This window comes from Nuphar pumila, chromosome 17 (genome assembly GCF_984573655.1).
Source record: "Nuphar pumila chromosome 17, dmNupPumi1.hap1.1, whole genome shotgun sequence".
NCBI classification, from domain to species: Eukaryota; Viridiplantae; Streptophyta; class Magnoliopsida; order Nymphaeales; family Nymphaeaceae; genus Nuphar; species Nuphar pumila.
Window position 1 is genome coordinate 75,007,745 of NC_143265.1, and position 16,535 is coordinate 75,024,279.

Sequence of the window (16,535 nt, forward strand, 5' to 3'; positions counted from 1 at the left end):
CATCCCTTCCTCAGGTAGCTCTGCGCCTTCAGCGCCGAAATCAACTTGCTCGCCCGAACGGGTTTCACGATCTTGAATTCCATCTTGGGCATTCCTGGTGGAGATAAGACAATCCTGCTATCTCGGCAAAAAATCTTGGCATGATACTTGTGCAGCCAATCCATGCCCAGGATGACTTCAAATTTTGTCATCACTAGCAGGATAGCACAAGCCGGTAGATGCCGATCTGCCAAGACTACGTCCAACTCTGGTACGTAGGCCGCACAAATGGTGTTTTTCCCAATAGGGTTATAGACTTCAAGGGTATTATGCAAGGGTTTTACAGGTATGTGCAACAACTCGACAAAATTTACCAAAATAAAAGAGTATGTGGCACCATAATCAAAAAGCACAAAAGCCGCTTGGTTAGCGACAAGAAGGGTACCTTGCACTAGGTCGCCCTTGGTCAACTGCTCGGCCTTGGCTGAGTAGACGCGTCCCGGCGCCCTCCTTTGACCGCTCGCCTGCGGTTGTGGCGTCTGATACTGCTGTTGCGGCTGTGGTGGCCGAGGGAGCAAAGGTGCTCCGCTGGTCTGTCTGGAATCGTCAGTCGCCTTTTTGCGGCAATCACGGGCATAGTTGCCCATCTTGCCACAATACAGGCATCCGCTTGTGTCAAACGGGCACGCCTGCCCAATGTAAGATTACTGGCATCTAGGGCATACGTTGCCAGCCTGCTGCCTGGCTGGAGGGTTGCCCTGAGGCCGCTGACGCTTTGAAGGAGGATATCGTTTCCTTCCTCCTTCGGTCTTTACAGGAAGGAACAGTCGTTTGCCTGGGTCGCCGGAAGGTGTCTTCGGCTCACCACCCGTAGCGGGTGGCCTCCTGCTCTGAGTACTCTTGGTGCGCTCCCAGGCTTCACTCAAGAGGGTGGCGGTAGCAACTGCCGTAGAGAAGGTCGAGGGCATGCTCGTTAGGACCCGATACATGAGTCCCTCCTTCAGCCCCCGAACAAACTTTTCTGCTCGCTCGCGATCATCCGCGAACAGGTTGGGGCAGTAGGGTTCCAAACTCTGGAATTTGGCGATGTAATCCGTCAAACTCGAATTGCCCTGGCAGAGCTCCAAGAACTTCACCTTCTTCTTCTCCCTCACGTGAGGCGGGAAGTAGTTCTCCAAGAAAGCCTTTCTGAAAGCTTCCCAAGGAATGGGCGAAATTCCCGAAAACTGCACACCCCGGGCCATGTCCCACCAACTGTGGGCATTTCCCTTTAGTCTGAAGGTCCCGAATAGCATCTTCTTGTCATCGGGCATGGACAAGACCTCGAACACTCGTTTCACCTCCTTCACCCAGTTATCGGCCATGTCTGGGTCGGGCTTGCCGTCGAAGGTTGGGGGGTCAAGCATCAGAAATTTCTCATACGTCACTGCGGTATGTGGGATCGGCTCAGGAATGGGCGCTGGTTCCCTTTGAGAACGAATTTGGTCTCGCATAGCCGCTGCCAGGGAACTTAGGAAATCCATCACGAATCCCCGCTGATCTGACCATTCGTCAGCAGACCCATTGTTCGAGTTTCTTGCCATCCTTGGAGTAAACAAGGAAATACCAATAATTAGAAACCTCAAGAAGCTCGAGATAAGCCAAAACATACGTACCATTCATGTTTAACATGAGTAGTTTATGAAAATCCAGCAATGATGGTACATAAGCAGAACGTGTCAAGCCACTTAGCTTAACAATGCAAAATATACCTACTAAGTAAGAACAAAGGTATACTCACAGCGCGATGCAGATGCTCAATGGTCAAGAGTCCTTACTTCCCTTAGCTCTGATACCAAGTTGTAACGCCCCAAAATTTCAAACTTGCAAGCCTTTCAGAAAAACAGACAAAAGACTAAAAAGGAATATCTTCATCTCAGAGATGGTTTACGAAATCAGCGGAAGACTATACTTTTATTAATTTCAGAAAAGCCAGCTGACAACTTTGGGTGCGTTAGCTAAAAGTACCAAAACGCATAACCCATGCTACTTGCAAATACTTGGAAAAGCCACTTTCATTTAAGAAGTTCTCCAATAGTACAAAATTCGGATATCCTAAGGAAAATCCGTTACAAAACACCCAAACATCAAGACGCGAGCTAAGAGCAGGAAGAAGAATGTCTTGGAGCCATCTTGCTATCGCGCCATCGCCTGTGGTGTACCTAATCATCACCTATACCCATAGAATGAATTAGTTTCGCGAAAAACTAGTAGGTGCATAAGAGAGACTACAGGAAACTGAATTATGTACATTTAGTTCAGCAGATTACGCAGTTTAAAGCAATATGCAGTCAAACAGGTAAGCAATGCACGAAGTAAAATGGTGCAAGCGCGTAAGTAGTGCAAGCGAATAAGCAGTGCAAGCGAATAAGTAGTGCAAGCGAGTCAGTAGTGCAAGCGAATCAGTAGTGCAAGCGAATAAGCAGTGCAAGCGAATAAGTAGTGTAAGCGAGTCAGTAGTGCAAGCGAGTCAGTAGTGCAAGCGAATCAGTAGTGCAAGCGAATCTCACGACTCAACGACCAGTGTGAACAGACCTTATGTTTCGATAATTACGAATCTGCGGGTACGCGCAGGCAAAACGTAGAACCAACTGAGACTAGTTCGGGCGTCTGTTATTCTATGTATTTTCAATAACCCGAATAGCTAGTTGAGTCCACTCCAAAGGGGACGGCTTTAGCCGAGAGAGGATTCCCCAAAGGAGGTTGTGCCACGGACGCATCCAACTTCTGCAGAAGTGTTGAGCTAACTAATGTAGCCCCTTTTCCCTAACTCCAATGACTGGGGAGGCCGGATTGTTGCCCGTAGGGTGGTTGTTAACAACCTGTCCATTGGAGTTTGTACCGCTTTGTCCTCTCCCTTGACAGACACATAGAAGCGAATAGGTACGTTAGGGGTTGCTTAACTAACGACCCATTCTATGCTGTGGTCTTTAAACCACTCAAGCATCTTGCCTGTGAAGGCGAATGTGAGGCCATTTATGTGATTACAGCATTGTGCGTTCAGCACTGTTCGAGGTCGCACGACCATCTCATCCGATCATCGCAGTACTAGACGTGTCATGCATGACTGCAAGTACTCTAGTATGAAGGGGGTATAGCTCCTCAATAGAAGCCTCAACAAGAGTGTTTCACCAAGATATAAAGTTTATCAACTTTACTTTATCTTTTGAAACAGCAGTGCCTTGTGCCAACATTTTGCAAAAGCAAGAGCCTAGGCGCAAAGCGCGACGTAAGGTAAAGGCGGTAAGCAGGAGTGAAACGCTAAACCTCGACGCGATGCGTGACGGCAAGTAACCTGATAGAAGGTAAAGGGCAAGGACTTCGGAACCGCATCCTTGATTGAAGTGCATGCCCGTATAAATATATATATTTGTATATATATATTCATTTAATGATCGTTTTTAGTTTAATTGAACTTAATTCAATTATCCAAGTCTTTCGTGCAATATTTCCCTACCTTGGAGAGTTACGAGCTTGCCGGCGTCTGCGGATGTACACGACTGACGGCTCGGGTCGCGGAGCGCGAGTGAGATCCGTTGTAGCTGTAAATATGCGACAATCTTAGCACTCTAACAACAAAACAGAAGGTCGGAGTCATTGCCACGGACCTAACGCGAAGGAAGCAGAAGCAGAGGCAGCGGGCCCCTGTTGACCTGCTTTTGGCAAAGTACGAGGAAACAAGGGCTGCCTTCAAAGAGCGAGGGCAGGCAGGGCTGCGTCCCTGCCTGACGAAGAAAAAGAGGGGCAGGGGGCTTAACCCCTGCCTGACGAACATGCACAGAGGTAGGGGCTCGACCCCTGCCTAATGAAATGCGAACAGGCAGGGGGCAAAGCTTAGTGGCCCCTGCCAAAAAAGTAAAAAGGGCAGGGGGTGGAGTCCCCTGCATGCTAAAAAGGTGAAGGCAAGGGGGGCGGAGCCCCTTGCCTGATGGAAAAGGGAAGAGGAAGGCACGACAGGGGCCGCCGGCCTTCCGGCGAACCCAGAGGAAGAAAAGAGGGAGAGGGAAACGAGAGGAGAAGGGGGTGTTACCTGGGCTGCCGAGGAGTGGTGCCGTGAAGGGGGGCTCGCCGGCGAGAGGTTGCCGTGAAGAGGGGCTAGCCGGCGTCGGCAATGAGAGAGAGAGAGAGAGATGGAGTCGGGGGGAGAGAGAGAGCAGAGACAAGAGATGAGCGAGAGTCGGGGGATCGGGGGAGGCTCGTAAGCCCTCCCCTCTCCCCTCTTGCCTTCTTATAACACACAGGGGGGCGGGCGGCCCCCTGTGTGTCGCCCACGGCCAGCCCCTGAAAGCCCCCTTTCGATGGGCAGGGTTGGCTCGGGGATGGATCCGGGTCGGGTCCAGACCCGACTCGGGTCCCCATTTTTTTTTCTTTAAACTGATTTTTACACATCTCATGAAAAGGAATGGAGAAGTCTCCAAGATCCTGAGCATGACTTCCATTAAATAGCTTATCAAAATAATCTTTTCATCTCTCCTTAATCTCCTCCTCTTTGACTAAAACCCTTTGCGTTTCATCTTTGATACATCTAACCATACCCTGATCCCTCGATTTCCTATCTCTCATCTTTGCAAACCTATAAATATCCTTCTCGCCCTCTTTGGTATCCAACTTGTCATATACCTCCTTATATACCTTATCCCTCGCATTTCGAACTACTTTTTTAGTTTCCTTCTTTGCTATCATATACTTCTCCAAATTCTCATTATCACGACTCTTACTTAGATTTCTATAACACTCTCTTTTAACCTTAATAGCTAATTTGACATCCTCGTTCGGTTGGTTGGCCTTTTAGCAATGTATTTTTAAAACATTATTTTCAAGAAAATCATTTGGAAAATCGTCAACCAAAAATAATAAAAACCGACTTTCCACTTTCGTGGTGAGTACTGGTCGAATCCTCAGGGAACGGGATACATTCAAATTAAATCTAAAATTTTAATTTATTAATATCACAAATGTTTACAACTAAGTTAACAATATGATTCTAATTGAATTACAAACTAAAAATGAAAATGAACTGAAATAGATTGCTAAGTCTTCTTCGGATCGACAGGGGCAATTTTGTCTTTTTGCCACATATGCCTTCGCACTCACATTGTGAATACACCTAATGATCTATTTCTAACTTATCAACCTAACACAACAAAAATAAAAAGTCAGTCTATAATCAATTATTAATTCTAGATTACATCTACGACTACTTCTGAACTAATTACAACATTAAACTATAATTAAAAACAAGGATAAATAAAACTATAATTTCTATCTAAACTGACTAATTAACAAACTCTACTAGTCTACTACTGTTAATTCACTAACTACATGCTAGAAAACACTAAAAACTATGTAAAATCAATCAACTAGCTAAATGACTGATTTGCCCTTAAATAGTGCAAAATGGGACTCTGATAGGTTTTTGCAAACAATGAATTTGACGGGGAAAATAAAGTACAATTCTAAATATTTTTCTTTTTTTCTCTTTCTGAAAGATACAAGAGTCTGTCAGACTTTACGGAATTGAAAAACTCATCCGGAAACTCCGGATACAAGCGTTTCAAGTTCGATACAAATTCTAGAATCGTTTGACCCGAAATCTAAAATCGCGAAAAACCTATTTTTGAAAAACGCTTAAAAGGCAAACCAAATCAACTCGAAATGAGCTGATTTTTGGTTTGTAGACAATTAACACACTAATGAATAAAATAGAGTAGTAAATTCTGAAAAACTCAGAAAATTGCGAATAAAATGATGATTGCAAGTTGGTACAAAAATTTGGTGTTTTCTTGAATGCACTATTCATATCAAGGAATCCAATTTATGCACTATTGAATTAAGACCCATTCAAAAACAGTCATACGGACCTATGAACTAACTAAATATCAGTAAATGAAACTATGTTAAACATTACTTTAAACCTGAGAAAACTAAAACTAAAACTAAATTATCATACACAGTTAATGCTAAAACAAGACCAAACTAATTACTCAATTAAAACTATATTACTATAAACTACAATACTAACAAAACACTAGGATAACCTACTAATCAGCCATTACACTAACACAAAATTGTTGTTAAGGACTGGAACCACAGTCTATATGCTAATTGTACAACCCGTCTGAAACAAATCTACTATTGGAATATGAATTGAACAATAGCAAGTAAACCATAATGTAATGCTGAATTACTCACGAATTTGAGCTAATTAACAGTGAGTCTATAGAGATTAAAACCTTTAAATCTACTGCCAAAACCACTAAACACCTATGACACTCTAATGTCAATAAGACACAAAGCACAAAAATCGATTATTGTGCAAAGGCTACAAGCAATACCAAATTATGATTCCGATTAACACATGATCAAATCTAAACAAAAGCAACCTAGTTAATTTATTAATCAGCAAAGGGGATATTTACAGAATTGCAGTTAATACAGGAATTAGTTAACATGCTCTAATTACACAACACAAAAATACGAAAATCGGGTAGAATCACTTCTACCCGATTTTAGGCATTTGCAAAATCATAAATATGACATATTTTCATAACAAAAACACCTCTACCGAATTAAAAATCTACACATAATAAACTAAATAGCTGGACTATTTAAGCTACTAAAAATACATCAACCGGCTAGATTGAATCTAGCCGATTTTGGCACAATAGAGAAAATCGACCTTATTTAATTCCAAAACAGCAAAAGTAATAAAACAGCAATTACCACTATTACTTAGACTCGATCTATGGTGTTGTTCGACACACCAACTATACACTAAGGCTGGAAAAACAGTAAAAATGCAAACAACTGAAAAACAAGCACATGCATATGGGGTTTTATCTAAAAGCAAGGGGAAAGGCAAGACAAACCGCACCTTGGGGTTGTCCGATGAATGGGAGGATGAGGTAGAGCGGAATCTGCCTAGGAATTGTGCCCAGTTGCCTTCGGTGGTGCTGTGCTATACTCACTTTACTGCAGTTGGCTGGAAGACGCAGGATGAAGGCTCCGAAGGTGGCGTGAAGAACCGGCTATGCGGGTGGTGTAGAGAGCCGAAGGGGTAGAATCGGCTAGCCATGGAGGGGCAGACGACACCCCAACCATGGATGGCGCACTCCATTGACTGCCTCAACCTGCAAAAGCACAACATGTAGTCTTAGTCACAGCAAGGGGAGAAGCATGAAAGATTTGAACGAAGAGAAATGGAAGAAAGAGGGGCGGTTTCAATGAAGTTGCTTGGAAAATCCAAGCAAACCCAAAGGAGGAAGAAGGTGGGGCGACTTGTGAAGGAGGAAGACGATGGCTGGAGTGAGACTCAGGTTTGGGGGCGCAAATCCCTAGGCAAAAACGATTTGCCTAGGGTTTTTGTTATGTTTTATAGCAAAAACCAATATTTTTGCTATTTCCAAATGAAAGATTAAAATAAAAAGTATTGCTGGGCGCCCTTTTTGAGGGGGGTTTTAAAAATTATTTTGCAAAATCATGGATGGGGCTAATATGGGTTGAAATGGATACATTTTGGCTCAGATCTGAGGCCCAAATGGCCCTTTTGGATCCGAAATGTCCCGGTTTGCCCCGAGGTCCGACCCGCTTCACTAAAAATGCGATATCTCTCTCGTTTTAAGTCTGATTCAAACGAAATTCAAACCGTAGCTCAATGACATCTAAATGCATCTAAGTGTGGGTTTTAAACCTATAAATGATGCGTTTATGCAATAAAAATATATTATCATTACGAGTATTTTATGCATCATCACTGGTATAACCTTACAATCGATGCAACAACCCCTATCTCTCTTTCTAAGTAGGAAAAAATCTATCTAACTTGTATTAACTCCACTTTTAAATGTTACTAGGTGAGACTCTCTCTTCCTAAACCAAGTGTTTGCTAAGATCATATCATAGGAACGCGTTTCCCTTTAATGGGGGACGCACTTCCCTTTAATGGGAAGCACACTTCTCATCACGCTTCCCCCTTGCTTCCCCCACGCTTCCTCCTCGCTTCCCCCTCGCTTCCCCCACGCTTCCTCTGTTTTTTTCAATTTTTTTGTATTTTTTATTTTTTATTTTTATTTTTTCGCTTCCCCCTCGCTTCCGAGGCGCTTCCTAGGTCGCTTCCGAGACGCTTCCTAGGTCGCTTCCGAGACACTTCCCGAATCGGTCCTAAGTGGTCCCACGCTTCCCCGCTTCCTAAAATTTTGAAAGTGCCTCGCTTCCCGCTCCCGCTTCCTGTATCGCTTCCCGCTCCCGCTTCCTCAACTGGCAACCATGGTTTGGATCCGATTCGGATCACACAAAAAACTGGATCAGTGATAAAACTTTGAGTCCGAATTCTAGCGAATCCAAGGAATGAAGGGAATTTTGGTTAAAAATTGACCCGATTACTCAGAAGACGGAAGTCAGGGGTAAAAAGGGAATATTTTGGACTTTTTTGGAAAATTTGGGGTGTTCACACTACCGCAACCCTCCTCCTTTATCCGGGCTTGGGACCGGCAGTGTATAACTAAACAGTTATACACAGGCGGAGTTAAAAAGACAAAAAATAAATACATGAAATAAAATACAGAAATGTCAGCCCCTAATGGGCTGACACCTGTTACAGAGAAAAGACCGAAATATACATATACATATATATATATATATATATATATATATATATATATATATATATATATATATACACACACACACGTATATGTATATCTTAACATATAACACATTCAAGGATGTACTAGATGTGTTGCACACCAAATTATCTTTTTCAGTGTACCATTAGATTCACATCACAATCAACTGAAAGAATGGAACTCTCAGTCTTTGGTTCCTCTGTCTGGCTGATGACCTACTTTGTCACTATCATGATTCATTTTCGGAGAAAAATTGTGCAAGAGAAAAACCACTGCATGATCTTGTTCTATCAATAATTTATGTTTCTAAGACTTTGAGATATGGTCCTATCATCCTATGCCATTATTCCTGTTCTGTAGTCATCACAACTTCTGCAGATCTCAGGAAATGAAGGCTGTTGTTATAACATGCGGATTGTGTCCTAATGATTGCTTTTCATGTATAGTTTATTTGTTTATACTCATTTGATTCCTTCACCTTTTCACTGCCATTAATTCCTTATGTTAGTTTGTTTTGGAATGCCATAAGTACAGCATGTTAAAAGTGTTTTTATCTTCAGTTCTGTTCTTAAAATGTTGCTAACTTAATAATGGACAGGCTTTATAAGCATTGATTGTGGCGGTACAGAGAACTATACTGATGAAATTGGTCTTGAGTGGATTCCAGATAATAAAAATGTCTATGGTGAAACAGCAAATATTTCTGTAGTAGGTGAGAACCGGAAGCAGTATCAGACACTCAGACACTTCCCTCCAGATACTAGGAAGTATTGTTATACACTAGATGTTAAATCTAGAATTCGCTATCTTGTAAGAGCAACATTTTTGTATGGGAAATTTGACAATAACAATGTCTATCCAACGTTTGACATCACAATTGGAGCAACTCTTTGGTCAACAGTTGAATTCTCTAATCCAAATACTATAGAAGTTCGGGAGTTGATCTTCTTAGCCACTTCAGATTCAATTAGTGTGTGCCTATCTAATGCTTCTACTGGAGTTCCATTTATTTCTACACTTGAGCTTCGACAGTTTAATGATTCAATGTACTATACTGAGTTGGAAACTCAGTATTTTCTTAGAGTTTCAGTAAGAGTTAATCTTGGGGCTGAAGACACTCTGCCCATCAGGTATTACTTTTGCTATTTTGTAGTGGGTCCATTATTTTTCCTCATGCATCCACTCATTAGTGTTGGTGTATTTAATATATCCATGCACAAAACATTTTTTAATAACCTTCCTCAGATGGTTTCATGGGTTCTTTTTCATGAAACATCTGAACATTAAGATTGACCATGAACATGTGTCCGATGGTTCCACTTCTTGTATAATGAGACTACTAGTTAATGTGATTTGGTTATTTTATGGTTCAATAAGTTATGGATGGGGATTTTATGGATTCAATTTTATGATCTATTAAAGTTCTGTGTTTTCCAACATAACCTGTTTTGGGCTTGAAAACACGTGCACTTGTGCCGATTGTATGGGTGGGTGGGTGTTCATTTGTACCCTTTTTTAGTGTACCATAAAGTTTGCAAAGCTTTTTTTACCCCCTAACAGTTCTTACCAATGTTATGCCTTGAATTTGTTGACATCACTGTGATTATCCACGGGGGTCGCCCACATGGCCAGCGGGCTGGTTGTGAAGGTGTTGAGTTGAAGACCCCGGATCAAACCCCGCTGGTGCACGGTTGTGTCTGTAGTTTTCTGAGGTGGGCCACATAAGTCAGGGTGGTTGTGGGCCCCACCCGGGGTTTTCCCTCGCTTCGGCGGGGGGTTCCTTGTCATAAAAAAAAAGTTTATAAAAACTGCTCCTCTTTTTTTAGAAGATATATTTTTTAAATAGTTGAACTACTAATTATATGTGTAGCTTATGGTCCTCTTAAAGTTTCCAAAATTCCAATGGTGGTAGGGATGCACATGAGCCGAGTTCGAGGGGAGTTTAGGCTGGCTCGGCTCGGCTCGAATAAAAAAATAGCTGTTCAAGCTTGGCTTGAGCTCAAGCTCAAGCCAAGCCAAGCTTGAACAACTTTTGTCCAAACTCGGCTCGATTCAAACTTGAGCTTGGCTTGACTCGGCCCGAGTCGAACTCGTGTTTGGCTCGGCTCAGCTCGAGCCGAGCTTTTTTATTTAAAAAAATTGAACTGCACTGAAAACAGTGGGTTTCAAACTACCCACCTCCTCCGTAAAAGGCTAACACCTTACCCATCTGAGCAAGGCCATTTATTGTGTTAAATTTGCAAACATAAATTATACATATGCTATACTCTATGCATTATATAACTACGCAAACGGAGCTTAATCGGGCTAATCGAGCTCAACCGAGCTTGATTGTCTGATCAAGCTCGGCTCATTTATCTACCCGAACGACTTCAAGCCGAGCTTAAATGAGTCGAGCTCGAGCTAGCTCGGCTCGTTGTGCATCCCTAAATGGTGGTGCCAATTCGCTAGGCGCAACCACAATATTTCACAATTGTTAGGAGGGAAAAGATTTGGCCAAGTTTGATGTCATCCACTCAAATGATATGCACTTGCGAGTTACATTTCCTCAGAAAAGAATTACTGCTACAACTTTATTGACAAGCTAAGTGCAAATAGAGATTACATAGACCACAGGGATGGAAGATAGAAAGTGATTCACCCCTTGGAGGAACTTCCGAAAATATTTGGAAATATTTCTTGTGACATAAATTTATATACATAAACCATAGCATCTTAAATTGTGCTTATTTGTAGCAATTGGTGAGCAGGGAATAGTTTGGCTGTATGAGAATATGCTATTAATTCTGAAACTCCAATAACATTTCAATTGCCAAGACAATATTTTTACTAATCAAGTTTTCACTTTTCTACTTCTTATGTTCCAGATATCCTGATGATCCATTTGATAGAATATGGGAGTCTGACTCTGCAAAAAGGGCAAATTTTCTTGTTGACGTTGCACCTGGAACCTCTAAAGTATCAACTAGAAAGTCCATATATGTTGACATAAAGGACAGACCACCAGAGAAAGTGATGCAAACAGCAGTAGTTGGTCAAAATGGAACATTAAGTTATCGATTGAATTTGGAGGGTTTCCCTGGTTTTGGTTGGGCAGTTTGTTACTTTGCCGAACTTGAAGATTTGGGACCGAACGAAACCAGGAAATTCAAGCTTGTGCTTCCAGGCATGCCTGAGTACAGCGAAGCCTCAGTAAATGTTCAAGAAAATGCAGGCAGGTTCAGGTTGTATGAACCGGGATACCCCAACATATCCCTTCCTTACCCTTTAACATTTCAATTTGTAAAAACATCTGATTCATCCAGGGGTCCTATCTTGAATGCTTTTGAAATAAACAAATATGTGCAGATTAATAGTGGTTCTCAAGATGGTATGTGCACATTCTAGATTTCAATGTTTTTATTACTTATCCTTTCATGATAAAATTACTTTAATGAGTTTTGTGGATATACCACCAAGAAAGAAACTGTAATTAGTGGGAATAACTAATGTAAGGCTTTTACAACTACAGCATTAATTGTTGCTAGTCTATGTTCACTTTATCCACTAGCGGATTGGGCGCAAGAAGGTGGTGATCCATGCTTACCAGTTTCTTGGTCATGGGTGCAGTGCACATTGGATCAACAGCCGAGAATAGTATCAATGTAATTTGAATTCCTGTTTCTCTCCTTTATGTTTTTGGTTAGTTGCTTACTATTATTCATTCTCTTCTTGCTATGTCATGCGTTAAACTGATTCCAAGTGCTTCATCTTTTTGCAGTCATTTAACTGGAAAGAATTTGACAGGGAATGTTCCTCCAGAACTGGCAAATTTGACTGGCTTAGTTGAGTTGTAAGTGTTAATAGATCTAATGCATTTGTTGATATATCTACTTTTGATGCCTAATTAATTGTTTCAGGTGGCTCAATAACAATTCACTCACTGGTCCAATGCCTGACTTAAGTGGATGCGTCGATTTGAAGATCATGTAATAAGCATTTCAATGACTGGTCTTGCTATTTTTCACTTTTTGATGGAGGGCTGATGCATTTATTTCTTACAGTCATCTTGAGAACAACTTCCTAACTGGTGCAGTGCCTTCATTCTTGGCAGCCTTACCAAACCTCAGGGAAGTGTAAGTTGAAGCCTTAACACTTGTGTTTTTCAATAGGCACGCTGGGGACAACCCCTGTGGGATTCAAGCCCAAGACCCGACCCCTCCGTTATGATATTGCAACCTAATCATTCAGCTATCTCATTCGACCCAAAATCTTAGTGCTTGATTAACATAGATTTAACTTGTTAATAATGAATAAATCAAAGATTTTTACTTCTGGCGTGGTAGGGAAGCATATTTACATATTAGAGATATATGTTCTTCAAATGTGTATTATTTGAAGATGCTTTTGTTAATTCCTGTTAATTTCTATGACTTCTTATTTAACACATTACTAACATTTTACTTATGAAAAATTCAGGTACTTGCAAGATAACATGCTGTCTGGAGTGGTGCCTCGTAGTCTGCTCAATAGGAATCTTGCATTAAAGTGGGTATTGTTTTCTCTACCTTCACCTTCAATGAACTTGGGCTATCCATTATTAGCAGGATTTTCTGTTTTCAAAAGAATAAATAAATTCCTTATCTGCTCATTATAGGATAATAAGCTTGTAGAGGTTGCTTCACTCTCCTATTTTTAGTCTCTATATAAAGGGATTTATGGTCACCAATGATTCATTTTGAGGTAAGAAGCATGAATCCTCTAGATATACCCCATTTTCAACTTGTTTTGGGGATTTTAACATGATGGTTCCCTCTCTTGTTGGAGAGTCCCCCCATCACATAGGCTGATATCTAAGAAGATTCTCTTGAGACAATCTTCACTTTATTTCTCTCTGCCTTCTTATCCAACTATTTTTTTTTATCCTTCATCCTCTAAATTCAGCTTAAAGATGCTCAGTCCCTTATAAGTGCCCTTTTTGGTGTTTCGTTTGTGCATGGCCACTAGAATAGCCAATTGGGTAGAGTCAAAGATTGGATAGAGATGGAGCATCTATCTCAGAATTCCTCGAAGTTATCCAACAGTATGGATAGATCATGCGATTCAGGTAGTGGGACCTCATCTTGCTAGCAATGTTTGCTAGATAATAAACTTGCAGGCTGCTGCTTTTTCCACATGAGATCATTGATGTGAAGAGTATCAATATTATATTTGAATCTCTACTTCAAAAGTTGGTTAGTTTTGGAAAGACCAAATATCTAAGGGTGTCAATGGGTCAGGTTTTGTAAAACCCATGGTTAAAAAAAAAAAATCATTATCGGACCCGGTCCGGGTCGGGTCCGGGCCCGTCCTTGTTCGGGTTTTAAAAAAAAAACGACACAGGAGCTCTTTAAGAGCATCGCAGGAAGGCAGGGGGGGGCACGCCTCCCCCTCGAGTCTCCTCCTCCTCGCTCTCTTCGCGCCGATCATCCTCTCGTTCCCTGTTCACGACACCAACGCCGACGCTGACCGACGATGCCGACCACCGCCGTCGATCCTTCCCCATGTACGCCTTTTTCCCCCTTCTCCTCCCCCGTCTTCTAATCCCTCTCCCTCTGTGTCCATCGGAGAGCCGACAGGTGGCCTACGGGCCCCCTGTCGTCTTCCCCTCTCTCTTGGGGTTGTCGGAGAGCCAGTTAAGGGCCAGTAGCCCCTGCGACACCCTCTCTTCTCAATGGGCTATCGGACAACCGACGAGAGGTCGGCCGTCCCCCTGTCTCACCCTCCCGCTCCCCCTGTGCCATGCAGTTCTTTTTCCCTTTTTGTCGTCGTGACTCTGTCAGGCAGGGGCTGAGGCCCCTGCCATCCCTAGTTTCGCCACTGTTTCGTCAGGCAGGGACTGGGGCCCCTGCCATTATTCAATCATCAGGCAGGGGCCTCGCCTCTGCCATTCTTTTGTTCGTCAGGCTGGGGGCTCGCCCCTGCCATTCCTTCGTTCGTCAGGCAGGGGCCTCGCCCCTGCCATTCCTTGTTTGGTCAGGCAGGGGTCGAGGTCCCTGTCGGTTGCCGTTTTGTCTGGCAGGGACTGAGGCCCCTGCCATTCATTGGTTGTAGGGGCCGAGGCCTCTGTCATCTAGTTTTATCAGGCAGGGACCGAAGTCCCTGCCATTTGTTACTCTCATGAAGCAGGGGCCGAGGCATCTGTCGTTGGCTGTTCTGTCAGACAGAGGCCGAGGCCCCTGCCATTTATTGCTTTCGTTAGGCAGGGGCCGAGGCCCTTGCCATTTATTGCTTTCGTTAGGCAGGGGTCGAGGCCCCTGCCATTCGCTGCTCTGTCAGGCAGGGGCTGAGGCCCCTGCCATCCGTTGTCCTGTCAGACAGGGGCCGAGGCCCCTGTCATTCGTTATTTGGTCAGGCAGGGGCCGATGCCCCCGTTGTTTGCCGTTTGGTCGGGCAGAGGTCTTGGGCCATTGCCATTTTATTTTCCCTGTTAAGCAGGAGCCTTGACCCTGCCACTCATCAGATTCCGCCGACAGGGCAGGTCTTACCATTGCCTTTACGTTCTTTTTGACAACTATGTCATGATAACTCTCACACTCTTGCAGATTTACGCAATGGGTCCCGTTCGCACTCCGCGGCCTGACCCTCGTATTATCTACACTCCTAGACGCACACAGCTACACAACATCCCGAGGTAGGGGAAAATCGCACGAGGATTTTGGATGAATGAAATAAAATATAAGGATTCTGAGATAAAAAAGTTTATTTTGCATACATGCTTACCTGTAGGATTACTTAACTTGTGATTGTCTGTTTTGCGTTTCCTCGTTCTTATTCTTTTGAAATTACACGCTTGATGTATGTTGTATGGGTAGACTCATTTCTACAGAGATCCTATTAATGTATTTTTGTCCTTGCTCACTATTGTAAGTTACTATAGATGCCTTGCTGGTTGCCACCCTCAGGCAAGCCTTGTAGGGTGTACTGGTGCACGTACCATATTTTGCCCCTTTTTGGAAAGGTGCAAAATTGTGTACAAGCACTAAAAGTTCGAGATGAAGTGTTTCCTTGTGCAAGGCTGACTCCTCGAGAATGAATTCCTGCTTATAAAGCTTGTGATTTAGTATGCGTTGCTAGATGCAATTATTGGTATCCCGAGGCGGTTACTCGGAAGAAATGTTTGGATCCACAACGATCCCAGGACTTGTCTGAGATGTCCTGTTCCTTAGTAATTTAGCACGCCAAGTATATTATTGTTTTATGAAATACTGTGATGGGTTATCCATCGTGAAACACACGAAATTGCTATCGTAATCGGACCTTGAGACAGGTACGGTACAAATATTACGAGAGGTCAGTGAGTACCTCGAGGTGGGCAATCAACACTTTATTGATATAAATGAAATAATGTCGGCCTCCACAGGCCAAATTCTCAAAGAGCAATACATGTCATGTATGAACTAAAAGAATCACAAGACATTAAATATTGCCCTCTCATCGTAGTCGTACCTCTAGGTAGGTACGACCGTACTTTTAGACAAGTACGTCCCATGTGTGTTACGATGTTTGGATGATGAGGTTGTAGCAACCTCGAAGCGTGCATTTAGCACAATTCTGAGATCACATAAATGGTGACAACTCGCCTTCACAGGCAAGATGCTCAAGTGGGTCTAACAGACCAGAGCATGTAGAATGGGGCGGCGGTTAAGAAACCCCCGTCGTACCCATTTGACCTTCATAGTTCATCAAGGGAGATGATGGATGGTACAAAAACTCCGATGGACAGGTTGTTAACAACTACCCTACGGGCAAAAGGCTCGACTTCCCCAGTCATCGGAGTTAGGGGAATTGGGATTACCATAAATTATCTTAGGTGGTAACTCTCAGTGTAAAACCCACATTTCAAAAAAAAAATGTTTTGGACCCGGGCCGAGT

At 42.9% G+C, this 16,535-nt stretch overlaps 1 protein-coding gene across 2 annotated transcripts in view; it reads left to right on the plus strand.

Annotated features, from left to right (window-relative positions):
* The window catches only part of LOC149812244 (putative LRR receptor-like serine/threonine-protein kinase At1g67720), a 121,367-nt gene that overhangs the window by 36,944 nt on the left and 67,888 nt on the right, over positions 1–16,535 (plus strand). For both annotated transcript variants that reach the window (XM_089993592.1, XM_089993593.1), the window contains exons 3-9: positions 9,241–9,772; positions 11,510–12,012; positions 12,154–12,286; positions 12,403–12,474; positions 12,542–12,610; positions 12,686–12,757; positions 13,101–13,169. In XM_089993592.1, the coding sequence (XP_089849718.1) occupies positions 9,241–9,772; positions 11,510–12,012; positions 12,154–12,286; positions 12,403–12,474; positions 12,542–12,610; positions 12,686–12,757; positions 13,101–13,169 (1,450 nt within the window). The remainder of the gene's footprint in view (positions 1–9,240; positions 9,773–11,509; positions 12,013–12,153; positions 12,287–12,402; positions 12,475–12,541; positions 12,611–12,685; positions 12,758–13,100; positions 13,170–16,535) is intronic.